At 45.3% G+C, this 13,861-nt stretch overlaps 1 protein-coding gene across 1 annotated transcript in view; it reads left to right on the top strand.

Moving 5' to 3' along the window:
- CCDC3 (coiled-coil domain containing 3) overlaps positions 1 to 12,298 on the top strand; it is a 36,550-nt gene extending 24,252 nt beyond the window's left edge. The window contains exon 3 of the mRNA XM_058022258.1: positions 10,280 to 12,298. Within this exon, the coding sequence (XP_057878241.1) occupies positions 10,280 to 10,555 (276 nt within the window). The 3' untranslated portion in view covers positions 10,556 to 12,298. The remainder of the gene's footprint in view (positions 1 to 10,279) is intronic.
- Positions 12,299 to 13,861: the final 1,563 nt, after the last annotated feature.

Genomic DNA, 13,861 nt, shown 5'->3' with positions numbered 1-13,861 from the left:
GGGCTTCCAGCTGAGCCTTCAGCCAAGGAAATCCTATCTGTTTGTAAAGGCAGCTGAGCTGCAGCAGCTTGTGTGCAGTGTGAAGCCAACACATCCAGAGCAGAGGGATTTATAGGGCAGCTTGACTTTTATAGATGTTGCATTAACTTTAAACATTTGCCTTTCTCAGCGTGAGTTCTCCTCCTGTGCATACAAGTGCCCCTGGGTATGATATATTGTCTGGGGAGGAGACATGGCCTCAAATTACACTAAATGTCCATTTCTTTGCTTTCTTGAGAGGCAGCATTTAGTGCATTGCAGTCACGCTGTGGCCATTTGCCAATACCCACCCACAGCCTGCTGGGATTTGCTTGGCTTCTCTCTCTCCCCATTTTGACTTATAGGTGACAGAGAAACAAAGGTTCTCTTCATATTATACATAACATTTATTTTATTATATATTTACTGATCCAAATTCTTCCCTCCTCAGTGACAGAGGATGTGGGCACTGAGCATTTGTACTCTGAGGGGTACAGGGGGGTCTGGCATGGCCTCACCCCCTGGAGGTTCTGAATTCCTTAAGACCTTAATCAGCCTTGTTTCCATGTGTCCCCTGTTCTCCCACCTGCTCCTCTGTGCCCCTTACATCCATGTTTAATTAAACCTCAGCTTACAGACATCCCTGCAGCACTTGCCACACCAAAACTTCAGTCCCCTCTGTCAGGACTCCCAGGGAACTCCACAAGTTGTAAAACATTAGACTGAAGTAAATCACACTTAATGGAAAGACCCTAAACCAGGTATAATGCTACTTCAAACCTGTGTTGTTCTCATGCAAATGCTAAAGATAAATATTTTTCTTCACCATTCTGATTCTGGTTCTCAGCTCCAGATGCATCTGGGGATGATATATTTGGATATACTGTACTTCTCTCTCTGCTACTGGGCTGTAAAGTGTGTGTTCTCTACTTGACAGAACACTAAAATAAAGGAGGTTTCTAGAAGGTGTTGTAACACAAGGTGAAGGTCAGTTCATTCAAAAATTTCAATAAATACGAACAAATCATAAGATGCTGTTCTGCTCTGATCAGCATTTTCATTTCCCTGAGTTCCCATCAGTGAGAAGCAAGGACACAATACACTTTGATTTTGGGTCTTGCTGGTTTTATCCCTTCCTTGGTATTTAATTAGTTCTCTGTGTGTATGTGTGGGGAGAATGGTGATCTAATCCTGTTGAAATACAAGCCAAGTAAAACAAGTTTAGATGGAGACATGGTCACACAGCAACTTTCAGGCAGAGAACAATACACTTGGGGTAAGGTATATTAGCAAAGTAGTTTTAGGCATATCAGACCTAATTGGTTTCATTGTAAGAACAGTAATACTAGGTGGGAAAAAAGCTGAGTTGAAAATTAAAGTGGATAGCAAGTTTTGGTAACTTTGGTAGCTGTGGTAATGAAAAGATTCTGTACATATTGTTGGGGGAAAAAGCCACTTACAGAGACTTTTGAAGCCCTGCTAAGACTGCAATAACTCTGAGACAAAAAAACCCCAAGACCCAAAAAACCAACAAAACCCAAAAACTAACAAAAAAACCCAAGGAGAAAAACCCCCAAAAGTGACTCTGTAATTTGGACATTTTCAGCGTTCAGGGAGAGCAAAATTCAGAAATCTCTGAAGCAGCCTGTCTTGTAAGGTAGATTTAAATACACATTTGCTTGTTAAAATTGTGGAGAAAAGATTTTGTTTGTCCCTCCTCAAAACATTTTCCTTTAAGCTCAGCTGGGTAGTACATTTTAACATTCAGGATCATTTGCCTATGACTGAGCAGCTCAATCCAGAGCTGCCCTGTGTGCTCCTGACCAGGAGCAGCACAGAGGTATATTGGGAATACCCACCAGCCATGCTGTAAGGAACAAAGGCAGAGGCTGCATTTGCTTGGGTTGTGTTCCTGCTGGGCTCTCTGTACAAATCACAAATGGGATGGGACTGCTGGGAACGTGTCTTGAGCTGTTTTATTTTTCAGCATCAGTCTCATTACATGGTTATGACAATGGGAAGATGCCACCAGCTCACATCCCAGGCAGCAGACCAAGAACTTAATGTTACAACTTACTTTATAAGTTTTTTGATCAATCACACAAAGCAAAAGCACATTGACAGTAGTTCTATCCACTATAACAATACAGTAGTTCTAACCACTATAAGCACAGGTACCTTTGGTTAAACAATGCTTGCTTATTTCAAATGCAATACCTGCTTGTAAGCCTTAAAACACAATGCACAGAGCTCCATTATTAAGCTTAAAACTTCCTTATATCTCGCTAGATAAACTTTTCTGTAGCTTTGGGAGTTATTCTAGACAAGTGTTAATACACAGACCACTGTTCTATTTGTTCCTACTTTTCTACTTCTTACATAATTTTTCTGCTGACCAATCTCATGGCTACTGCTTAGCTCTAGTCACAGTTCTGCTGTCTCTGAGGCTGCCTTTTGCAGCTTTCCCAAAACCCTCTGATTTTATGGATTCCCACAAGCTGCAGAGCCAGTGAGCTCGCTGTCCTTGCCATGAGCTCTGTGCATGCCCTGTGGCAGGGGTGGAGAGCCAGGAGTGGTGTCCTGGCTGCTGCCTCTGCTTTGGCACACCATGGAGACATGTGCCACCCCACAGTTCCTTACTATGCTGGCCAGCCTGGGAAGTTCTGGTGGAGGGAACCCAAGGAGGGTGATGTGAGTCTCAGCAAAGAGGCTGAGAATAAACCCTGTGAGGGCTCCAAACCCCTCTGCTTCCCCAGCCCTGACACAGGTACACATTGGTGGGAGCACTGGTGGGGCTGGGAGGCTCCTGGGAATGCAGGAGGCACAGGGGATGGGGCAGGTGGGGCTGAGCTCAGAGCTCAGTGGAGGAGCAGGAGCTTTCTTGGGGTCTCTAGCTGGTCAGAGTGACCTCAAGATGTGTTAGAAAAATCCCTTTTCCCAGCCCAGCAGTCGAAGAAGGAGCTAGAGCTCTTCAATTCTCAGTCTCTAGATTGTTTATTGTATCCTATCTATAAAATTATTTCTCCTGTCCAGCCGAAGTCTGCTCAGCAAGACAGTCAGAAGCACTCTGCCTGCCCCCAGGGCAGTGCTATCTTTTTATACTAATTTTATATTTACAATTACTTTCCAATACCTATCACCTATGTTAGACAGTGAGCTTCTACTCCAAACCCATCTAAAAGTGCCAACATCACCCAGAAGATGGAAGCCAAGAAGAAGAAGAAGGAGAAAGGCTGGACATGCCCAGATTCCTCCATCTTGCCCCCTGAACACCCATTCTAAAAACCCCAAAAATCTATTTTTCCTCCCATGATAAATTCACTATCATTCTACTTAAACTCTCATGGCCTGCAGATCTTCATTTAAGGTTGGTAACTTGCTCCATGGGCCATAATCAAAACCACAGGGGCATCTTGGGCTCTGTGCCAGGGTCTCTGAACCCCTGGCAGGGAACTTGGCTGTCCAGGACAGCCAGAGGGATGTCCTGAATTCTGACAGAGCTCGGCTGCTCCTGCTGAACAGCCCAGTCTGAGATTTCCCTGCAGTTTCCCTCCCATCTCAGCGCTGCATTCCTGCGGCATCCCGGGCAGAGCGCCCGCAGGAACGCGTTCCAGGGAACAGGAGAGAGCAGCATCCCCAGCCCTGCCTGTAGGAATGTGGGGGGTAGCACGGTCGGGACGGACAGACACAAGAGATCTCTGCAGCCAGGTCATGGAACTTGGGGTTTATTGCAGAGGGCCTGGGTGCAGGGCCCTGCTGGGATTCATGGTTTATTGCAGAGGGCCTGGGTGCAGGGCCCTGCTGGGATTTGGGGTTTATTGCAGAGGGCCTGGGTGCAGGGCCCTGCTGGGATTTGGGGTTTATTGCAGAGGGCCTGGGTGCAGGGCCCTGCTGGGATTTGGGGTTCATTGCACAGGGCCTGGGTGCAGGGCCCTGCTGGGATTTGGGGTTTATTGCAGAGGGCCTGGGTGCAGGGCCCTGCTGGGAGCTGCCAAACACAGCTGGAGCAGGCCCAAGAGAAGAGAGGGGGAGAGAGGATGAGAGGGTGAGAGAGTAAAAGGGCAATAGAGTAAAAAGGTAAGAGAGCAAAAGGGTAAGAGAGCGAGGTTCCCACTACAATACAATAAATCTTCTTCTGTGTTGAATATTCTAATTCTCATTAACCAGTCTAGTACAATATACAAATCCTATAGCATTTACATACAGCCTATAAGAATCATTACATTACCATACTGTGTTACATTTTAAACCCTAAAAACTCCTCTTTGGGCCCCTTCTACCAAGCTAGTAGGGTCTGCTCTGACCCTAGGACCTGTCTGCAAGCAGAGGGTGTTGTTTCATCCAAAGGGGATTACCTTCAGCTGGCCATGGCATTGTTTTCTAGTTGTTCAGTAACTGAGGTATCTCAAAGCTTGCCTCAAAGCTTGCTTTCATTTCAATCTCGCTTATAGTTTCTATATTCTCAAAATCTTTTGCCAAGCAATCATATTTATAAGGCTTTCCTGTTTCATCTTCCCCAATACCTGCCAAGGAAAAGCAGTGGGCTGGCCCTGTGTCCCTCCCTGGCTGATCCCTGTGTCCCTCCCTGGCTGGCCCTGTGTCCCTCCCTGGCTGGCTCTCTGTCCCTCCCTGGCTGCTGTGTGGTCAGCAAGCACAGGAAGGGAGCTTGGAGATGCCCCAGAGTGAGGTTGTACCCTCTTGATTTATTTTTCTCTTCCTGGAGGCCTTCTGTCTCCCACTGCCTGGGCAGGGAATGTAGGGATTTACTGTCAGGACTGACTTATCTGCTCACTTGGCACGGGTGAGGTGCCTGTGGTAGGCAGTCTGGCTCATACCCTACACCTTTTTTTCTCCCCTTTCTTGTCTTGATTAGTGTGGTTTCTATACTTGCTAACCCATTGACTTTTTTCCTTCACAAGTACAGGGAATAAGGTGTTGATCCCTTCCTAGGCACTGGCAGTGACTGTGATGACAAATCCCCATCCCCATTTCCAATCCTGGCGGAGGTGACTTGGTGTGACTGTCACTTGCTATCTTTGTTTCCATCCTCTCAGCAGCTTCTCAGGCTTCAGGGCTCTAAGTGCCAGGAGCAATGCCTCAGGACAAGCTCCAGGTGTGGCTTTGGGGCCAGGGACCTCTCTTCAGGTACCTCCATGGCTGAGGCTCTTTTCACCAGTCCTCAAGTGCCCCATAATGACCCTGCATCCTGTAAAAACACCCCCAGCCAGAGCAGGGGTGGAAGGGCTGTGGGTTTGAAGGGCAAGTGCGGGGTTTTGAAATGGATGCCAGCAACACCCACTGCAGATGAGAGCCATCAGCAGTTCAGATACCTTCACACCAAGCAGCGATTTGATGCAGGTCAGAACAAAGCTCTTTTTAAAGACCCCCCAAGTGCACATGGACATGGATTTGGGTCAGGTTACCCCAAACTTCCAAGAAAATTATCTGTATCCTGCCCTTGCAGCCTGCCCTGGGAAGTCAGTGCCATTCAGATGCCATTTGATGGGACTCATGGTGACATCCATCCCAGCTGAGACAGTTATCTAGGCAGGAGTCTCCAAAGATGGTCCACCTCAGGGAAGTGTCTAAGGTAGGCAAGATATCTCCTCTAGGATGTGCCCATTTCTCTCTGATGACTGGTGGGAAAGATGATTTGCCATGACTAGCAGCCTCTAAGGAGCTTAAAGAGAAAATCTGCTTTTAGTGATGAGTGAAATGAGGAAGAAGAGCACCTTGAGAGTGGATGTAGCCTGGCAGAGGCTTCCTGTAGGCAGTGCTTCATATCCCAAAGAAATCCTCCTCTCTAATATTTTGAATTAACTGGAGAGCTGTGCTACAAACATTACATTTCCTGTGGCAAATGCTGACCCAGCATTCAGCAAGGTAACAATAGCCACAACAATTTCTTTCTCCATCCAGGTCCTGTGCATCTTGCTGGGGCATATGAGGTTCTAGGGTGAAATCCCAGCTTATCTCCTTTAATGCCAGTGGTATGGATATGTCCTTGGGACAATTCTGTACCTCTAAATGTGCTGTTCCTGCAGCAAGCAAAGGTGGTTTAGCTCAGCACTGCCATGCCCCATCACTTCACCCAACACGATGCTTTAACAGCGCTGACAGGGACTTTTCCACACTTCAGCACGAGTGTTGGTCTTGGCTGAAAAACCCCAGTAACTGGAGGTTAAGTCACTCCATCCCAAACCCAATACTCTCCTCTGCCAGACCTCCCCCATTATTCTTTGATTTCTTGTCTTTCCATGCAACACACTCACTCCCGCTGGAAAGACTTTTAGGAAACACTGTGATTCCAGTGGTTTTTATCAGTGTTGCCATAAGGAGCATGAGGAGATAACTGGGACTCAACATCTCTCCCCTGGATAGGTGAAGGGCAAGACTTGGGTGTCACTGCTGGGCTTTGAGTGATTTGAGTTCTGTAACACTAACTTCAGCCACTTATGGACATTTTGTGGTGGATGAACACTGCCATCACACCCTTATCCATGGCACCTTTATCAACTATGCCCTCAAACCAGGCTTCCAGAAGGCAGGTGTGTGTCTCTCAATAAGAACAGTGTATATATATATATCAGTTCAGGTAAGGGGTTTGCATGCCTAAAATGTGATGATCCAAAATCAGTTTGTTAGGTTAATGATTGGACTGGATGATCTTGGAGGTCTTTTCCAACCTCAATGATTCTGTGATTCTATTCTATTTATTACAGTGCTGATTTCTTTGGCAGATTTTGTAAATCTCCTAGATATGGTGAAACTTTAAACTCGGTATATTTGTGATATGGTGTCTCGGACAAATACTCAAACATATTTAATAAGCAGTTTCACAGCTGTAGGCTGTCTGGGATAACTCCTCAGGATCTGTATGGTTCTTGTGCCACCTTTCTCATTACATCTCTGGTTCTGCTCTGAATTGAGTTTACCACTGCTGAGGATGCCCTCCTAACAAAACTGTGGAACAAGCAGACATGCAGACAGATCTTCAGACCAAACAACTCTTCTGAATTATGGGTCATTAGGGAATCCAAATTTTGAATGGAATTTGGAAAATGACCTATAAGTTTTGCCTAGGAGCCATTTCCTAGTCCTCCTCTTCATTTCCCAAGCATCCAGGTAGCAACTTGGACTGGTTAACTTCTCACCAGCTTGTTCAGCAGCTGGGTTGGTTATCCAGGCTGTGCTGAGCTCACAGCTGTCACAGTCACACAGCTCTCAGCACCACTTAGAGGATAACTTGGTTGCAGCCAGGTGAATCCCAGCCCCAGCAGTAACAGCAGGGACAGGACAGCACTCAAACATCATCATCATCACCATCATCATGCCCACTGCAGAGTCCTGTGAAAAATGCTGTTTTAACCAGCCAGTGAGAATGAGAGGACTCCACCTTGTCATTTTTCCCTATGTAGAAGGAACAAAGTGTTTATCTTCCAGCTGGTAGTCTTGCAGTTGCAGGCAGGCATGCAGTTATCAAGCTAGGCTCTTCCTATCACCTACCCTGTTGGCAAACAAAGCCCTGCACGCCAGATAGTGCCTCATTTTTTTAGAACTGTGCTGTTCCTGTGATGTCTCTGGATATCTCCAGATAATTTAAGCACTAAACTGTGTGTTTCAGACTGGAGAGTGAGGGCTGTAGAAAAACAGTATAAGCAAATGAGCTGGTCAGCTTTTTGATAGTGTTTGAGAAGTTTCTGAGTGGCTCTGTAGAGCAGATCTACGTCTGTTGACAAAGGACCAACCTCAGAATGTTTGGGATGTGTCTGGGATGAGGATAATACTATCCCTGATGTCTGCTATCCCCCCATCAGCCAGCCCAGGCAGATGAAATGCACTTGGGTTCACACAACCTCCCACTTGAGCTGCATGGAGTGTTTGTTCCTCTGCACTGGACTCTGGCATGGGCCATGCCTATCACTGCATCCATGGAAAATGCAGGAAATCCCTGGTGAAGTGGAGTTTCCACCTCATGTCCTCCCAACAAACATATTTCCCTAACTCAGTGTCCTCTTTTACGAGGATTTAAATTCAAGAAATTTTCTGCTTGAGGTTTTGCAAGGGTTTGGCAAATACAAAAGCCAAGATGTGCTGGCTGTTTTCAAAGACCACTTGGACTGAACAGTGATCAAAACCAAACTCTCTCCTTTTCAGCAGAATTTCTGCCCCTTTATCTGTGAGCTCCCCATCTTGCTAGTATCATTTCATAGAGAGAAAACAGTTGGGGCAAGAATTTGCCATAGAGCAAAACCCCACAGAGCTTTTGCACAAGGAACAAGAGCTTCCAAGGGAGTGGAAGCAGTTGCTGTGTTTGTGTTGACTGGCCATGGTTTCCCACTGCTGGGGGTTTCCAAAGCAAATGAAATGTTATTCATCAAGGCAAGCTCCCTCCCCAGCCTTCAGTTGTTGAAAATACTACAAAGTAAGATGGAAAGAAACATGTAATCCTTCATCATCACAGTCAGGATTTACTTGTTTATTTAGATTCCCTGTCTGTTCCAAATGTTCTGCCAGAGAAAGCTCATCCAGACTCCAGGAGTGCTTGACACACATAGAAAAATTTCTAGATGTATTTAGAAGATAAATCCAGCAGAATACACTGCTCATCCTCACAGTGCAGCAGCAATAAAATAGCTCAGGATGTTTTTTGTGGGAAAAAAAAAAAAAAAAAAAAAAGCAGGAGGCACTGGAGGAGAAATTTATTTTTATGTGAATCTTCTAAATAAGAAACTTTTTGGTGGAGCTGTCCTTGAGCTCCAGGTACCTCCTCTTTTTCTGCCTGGAAAATTTCTTCCAGGTAGAAAAAAATGCAACTTGGTGTCTTTGTGGTCAGTAAAAGCAGAGAGTTGTGTTCAGAGGGTGATTCCTCCCTCTGCCCTAGGAGGTGCAGACCCAGACCTGAGTCTCATTTTTAGCTTAAGAGAAGCAGCTGAATCCCATTCTGAGTGAGGCTGTGTTGGGAACTCACTGCTCAGCAGCCCCAGCTGGTGTTTGCCATTCTACTCCTGTTGCTGCCCCTACAGACAGGAAACCAGTGAGACCATAAACACACCCATGGGATCAGAGAGATCCTGTGGGTCATCTCAGGATGAGGTAGTAGAAGATAAGCACTTGTCCAACAGATGTTTGCAGTTGTACCATCATCCAACCCAGTGGATTTGAAAATGCCCTGTGAGCTGTTCTTCTAGTGATGCCTTGGGGGCAGCACCTTTTACACTGCTTCTCATTTTTATCTCCTATCTAAGAGCCAGTGGCATGAGTGAATGTCAAAACTTGCTGTCCCTTCTGGGGGCAATAGTGCAGTAAGTTGTATGGGGTAGAGTGGGAGGGGCAGTTTTCAGGCAATGACCCCCCCAAATAATTTATGTTAAAGTTAGGGGATCATGGATGCTCCTAGAGACTGCTGAGATCTTACCCTCCAGGGTTTTGTCTTAAACAGGCCAATATAATGGGATGTTTAAGACATCTCTGTTCCTGGAAAAGCAAAATAACCAGTTCTGTGTTTGGCAGGTGCTGTCTTTATTTCACATGTTGACATAAAGAGCAAAGGGCAGGCTCTTATCAGAATCTGGGGTTTCTGAAGGGCTGCTAAGCTGAATCAAAACCAGAGTTTTCCAAAAGTGATATCCCTTTACTCAAACTCTAGTTTAGTACCAGAATTTGGGCAGCTTTTCTCCATAAACTCAATGTAGCCTCAGTGCACAGGACAGATCTAACAAAACAGTTCATAAAAGTAATTTTGAATCACTAGTATCATTAGGATCTACAATTTTGGGTCTTAACTAAATCCACAAGTGAAAGAGAGGATTTTACTTGAAAGGATAAAAAACTGAAGTAAAAGCTCCCACAAAAAAGCATTCAGCTTTTGAAAAGTTGTGAGGCGTTTTCTGCAAAGCCTGAATTACCCCTTGCTGTGATAACTTTTTGTGAACCTGACCTGCTGCTGTCCCCACAGCTGATGTGCTCCTCGGTGCAGAAGCCCTGTTTGAGGAGGAGGACTCAGTGCACTAGACAGGTCTGACAAAACAGTTCATAAAAGTAATTTTGAATCACTAGTATCATTAAGATCTACAATTTTGGGTCTTAAATAAATCCACAAGTGAAAGAGAGCATTTTACTTAGAAGGATATGAAACCAAAAGAAGTTCTCTAGAAAAGCATTCAGCTTTTGAAAAGTTGTGAGGCGTTTTCCGCAAAGCCTGAAATTAACCCTTGCTGTGATAACTTTTTGTGATCCTGACCTGCTGCTGTCCCCACAGCTGATGTGCTCCTCGGTGCAGAAGGCCCTGTTTGAGGAGGAGGACAGGGTGAAGAAGCTGCAGCAGAAGGTGGCGGCGCTGGAGAAGCGCAACAAGCAGCTGCGGGACCGGGTGAAGAAAGTCAAGAGGTCTCTCCGGCAAGCCAGGAAAAACTCCAGGCACATGGAGCTGGTGAACAGAAAGCTCAGTGAGAAACTTTCCTCTGCAGGTGGTCAAATGCCCTATATTAACTCTTTGAAGCAGGAGAACTCCCACGGTACCTACCTGAAGGTATAATGCAGGGTAAGTGCTCAGGCCTGTGGGTTTTGTCTGCGTTAGAGCAGGGTTCTGGCCCTCACACCTTCTCTATGCTGTGCTTCAAACCTTGCATGGAAAATGAATCTGACCTTGCTTTAGACACAGTGCCAGATTAAACAGGAATGCCAGCTGGATTTGGCACGGCCCACAGCCGTGTCCTGCTGTTCTCAGTGCACACAGGGCCCGACAATCATCTGTGCTTCTCCTCCCTCACCCAGCTGCACCTCCAGCTTTAGGCTGTGCTTGATGGAAGTGCCAGCCCAGACCTCTGGGCTATTGCTGGCACTTGACACAGGAGCTCCTCCTGATAGTTTACCTCCTCCTCATGGGCTGGGCAAGCAAGGCTTCCCAAATCTTGGGATCTAGAGAGGGATGTGGTGGGAAGGATGAAGGCATGGATGCCCTTCGCTCCCTTATCACCCTCAGGCTCTCGGCCTTGAGCTTGATTGAAGTCCTCACCTAGTGCCTGGGCATAGGCTGTGTTTGAGACTCTGGCAGTTTGTGCCCCTCTTCAGCACAAAATATAGATGTGCTCAAATTGTCTTAAGACTGTCCCTATATATCTTTAAATATTCTAAATCGAATAAATAACAGCTTTTATTTTTCCAAAAAGTGCCTCAAAGCTCTCAGTAACTCCCCGAGTGCCTTTATCACTGGTCAGCCAGCTGGGTTGGAAACCACATCATTTTGGGACTGTGTTTAAGACCAAATCCTGCAGTCAGGAGTGGACTGAGCCTATGAGTGGGTGTTGGATCAGGCCCAGCAAGCAATTTCAGATCCCATTCTCAAGCAGGTTTAATTACAGTGTGGACAAAGCTTCAAGTTTTGTAGTCACTGAGGTATAATGGAGGTTGCTGGGCAGCCTCATTTAGTTACATTTAAAACCTGTAGAGACCACATCAATATCAACAGGGCATTAAAAATTTAGGTAGTTTATATATGTATATATTTTAAAATCCTATAGAAAATATTTTTATTACACATTTGATATAGTCTAATTTCTTAAAATATGAAGTAAAACCTGTTTCTTGGTTATCTCATAAAAAAAGAAAAGTCCATCGTATCCTTTATTAGGCATTTAGAAAATCACTTCTGCTCAAGCAGTGTGGATTTAGGCCTCAGTATCCATGGCTGATAATGTTAATGCTTGAAACTATCCCTGCACTTGGAAAAGCCCATATCAGCTTTCAGATGTGAGCTTCAGTCCAAGCAGAACACAGAAGCTGACTCTCATTACCTTCCAGTTTTGCTCCTTTTGGAAGTACTTTTTTTTTTCCCCTCTTGAAATAATATTGGCATTTTTAAAGATTCTGACTCCTCCTCAAGCTCCACTGGTTTCAAAGGCTCCACCTTCCACATCACCACAATTTGAATTGTTTTCTGCTGGAGTCAGCAATGCTGTTTCCTGAGAATAACTACAGAACTTCGGCTTCCCTAGAAGCCATCAAGAGATTTTAACTCCACAATTTAAATCCATAGAAAAGTAACTACTTTTTGTTGTTTTATTTTCTGGCTTCTAAACTACTGTTTAAACAAATGAACTGATTTTCCTGGCATAGGTATTAAAAGCTTGTGTTTTAATTTTTTGTCAAGAAAAATATTCCCTCTGGTATTCATTCATGTTTTATAAGTGTTTGTATAAAGCTGAGAAAGTATAATTAATATAGCTAAACCTTTGCTATTCTTACAGATTTTCCAAACACAGTGTTGAATATCTTTTTCTTTTGGCTGGTATTTTTGTTGCTTGATGAAAAGATTGTAATTTTCTTCCTGTTTCCCCCTTTGTCTTCCTTAAAAAAAAAAAAAAAAGTAAAACATTTTGTTCTCCTTGTGAGTTTTGTGAGAATTTCATTTATTCTGCAAAGAAAACAAAAAGAACCTAAGAACCTTCCAAAATGCAAAGTCCAAATGCAACCCAAAGTGCTCTCACTGGGTACAAAACTCAAAAAATGTTGTTTCCTTGTGAGTTTTTCCCCTTTCATTCCTGCTGGGGTTTGGATCATTTCCAGAGATAAGGACTAGCAGTCAGATCAGTCACAAGTTAACCCTCTCGACAAGTAACAGGGGATGCCAGACCTGAATAAAAATGCCATTAAAGTGTCAGCACTGAGTGCCTGTCCCTGCTGGTGACACTGTCCAGAGAGGCACCAGGAAAGCTGCACGTGCAGGAAACACAAGAGGAATGAGGAATTTGGGTTCTGTCCACCCAGGGCTGGTACACATCACACAGCTGTGATTTTTAGACCCACTTTGTAGCAATTTCAGGGATCAGCTCATCTGGAGACCTGCAAAAAGGGCAGAATTTCATGCTATTTCCAAGAGTAATGGGAAAGGCATGGTTGAGCATTTTCCTCTTGAAAAGCTGTGAGGGAAGGGCTGAGATGCAGAAATGAAGAGGAGGTTGGCATAGCTGGGTGGGTTCACAAGAGATGGTGCAAAAACCCAAAAAAAAATCCTGGTAAAAAAAGAAAGACAAAAAAACCTTCCCCATTTTGTTAGAAACATCACCAAATGTGTCAGTCCCCCCTTGAGAAGTTCAAAGATGCTTTACAAATTAGTAACATCTGCTTTTTCAAAACATACCAGGAGCTTGAAGGCTGCCAGAGCATCTGCAGGACCAGCGCTAGGGGTGTCCAGAGCAGCTGGACACAACTGGAGACAAGGATGGGATTTTTGGCATCTGTCTGCACTGTGGGGATGTTTTGTGGACAAATAAATTTCTCCTGATGGATACAGAGGATGACAAGAAGGGAAAGAGCAAAATTAATAGTAACAGGGCAGAGTAACTGTAAAAAGGATGAGGAGAGGGGAGGAGAGAGAGGAGAGGAGAGGAGAGGAGAGGAGAGGAGAGGAGAGGAGAGGAGAGGAGAGGAGAGGAGAGGAGAGGAGAGGAGAGGAGAGGAGAGGAGAGGAGAGGAGAGGAGAGGAGAGGAGAGGAGAGGAGAGGAGAGGAGAGGAGAGGAGAGGAGAGGAGAGGAGAGGAGAGGAGAGGAGAGGAGAGGAGAGGAGAGGAGAGGAGAGGAGAGGAGAGGAGAGGAGAGGAGAGGAGAGGAGAGGAGAGGAGAGGAGAGGAGAGGAGAGGAGAGGAGAGGAGAGGAGAGGAGAGGAGAGGAGAGAGGAGAGGAGAGGAGAGGAGAGGAGAGGAGAGGAGAGGAGAGGAGAGGAGAGGAGAGGAGAGGAGAGGAGAGGAGAGGAGAGGAGAGGAGAGGAGAGAAGAGAAGAGAAGAGAAGAGAAGAGAAGAGAAGAGAAGAGAAGAGAAGAGAAGAGAAGAGAAGAGAAGAGAA

Source organism: Melospiza georgiana, chromosome 4, assembly GCF_028018845.1.
Source record: "Melospiza georgiana isolate bMelGeo1 chromosome 4, bMelGeo1.pri, whole genome shotgun sequence".
Classification (NCBI taxonomy): domain Eukaryota; kingdom Metazoa; phylum Chordata; class Aves; order Passeriformes; family Passerellidae; genus Melospiza; species Melospiza georgiana.
Note: the sequence above shows the minus strand (reverse complement) of the source record. Positions and strands in the feature narration are given on the sequence as shown.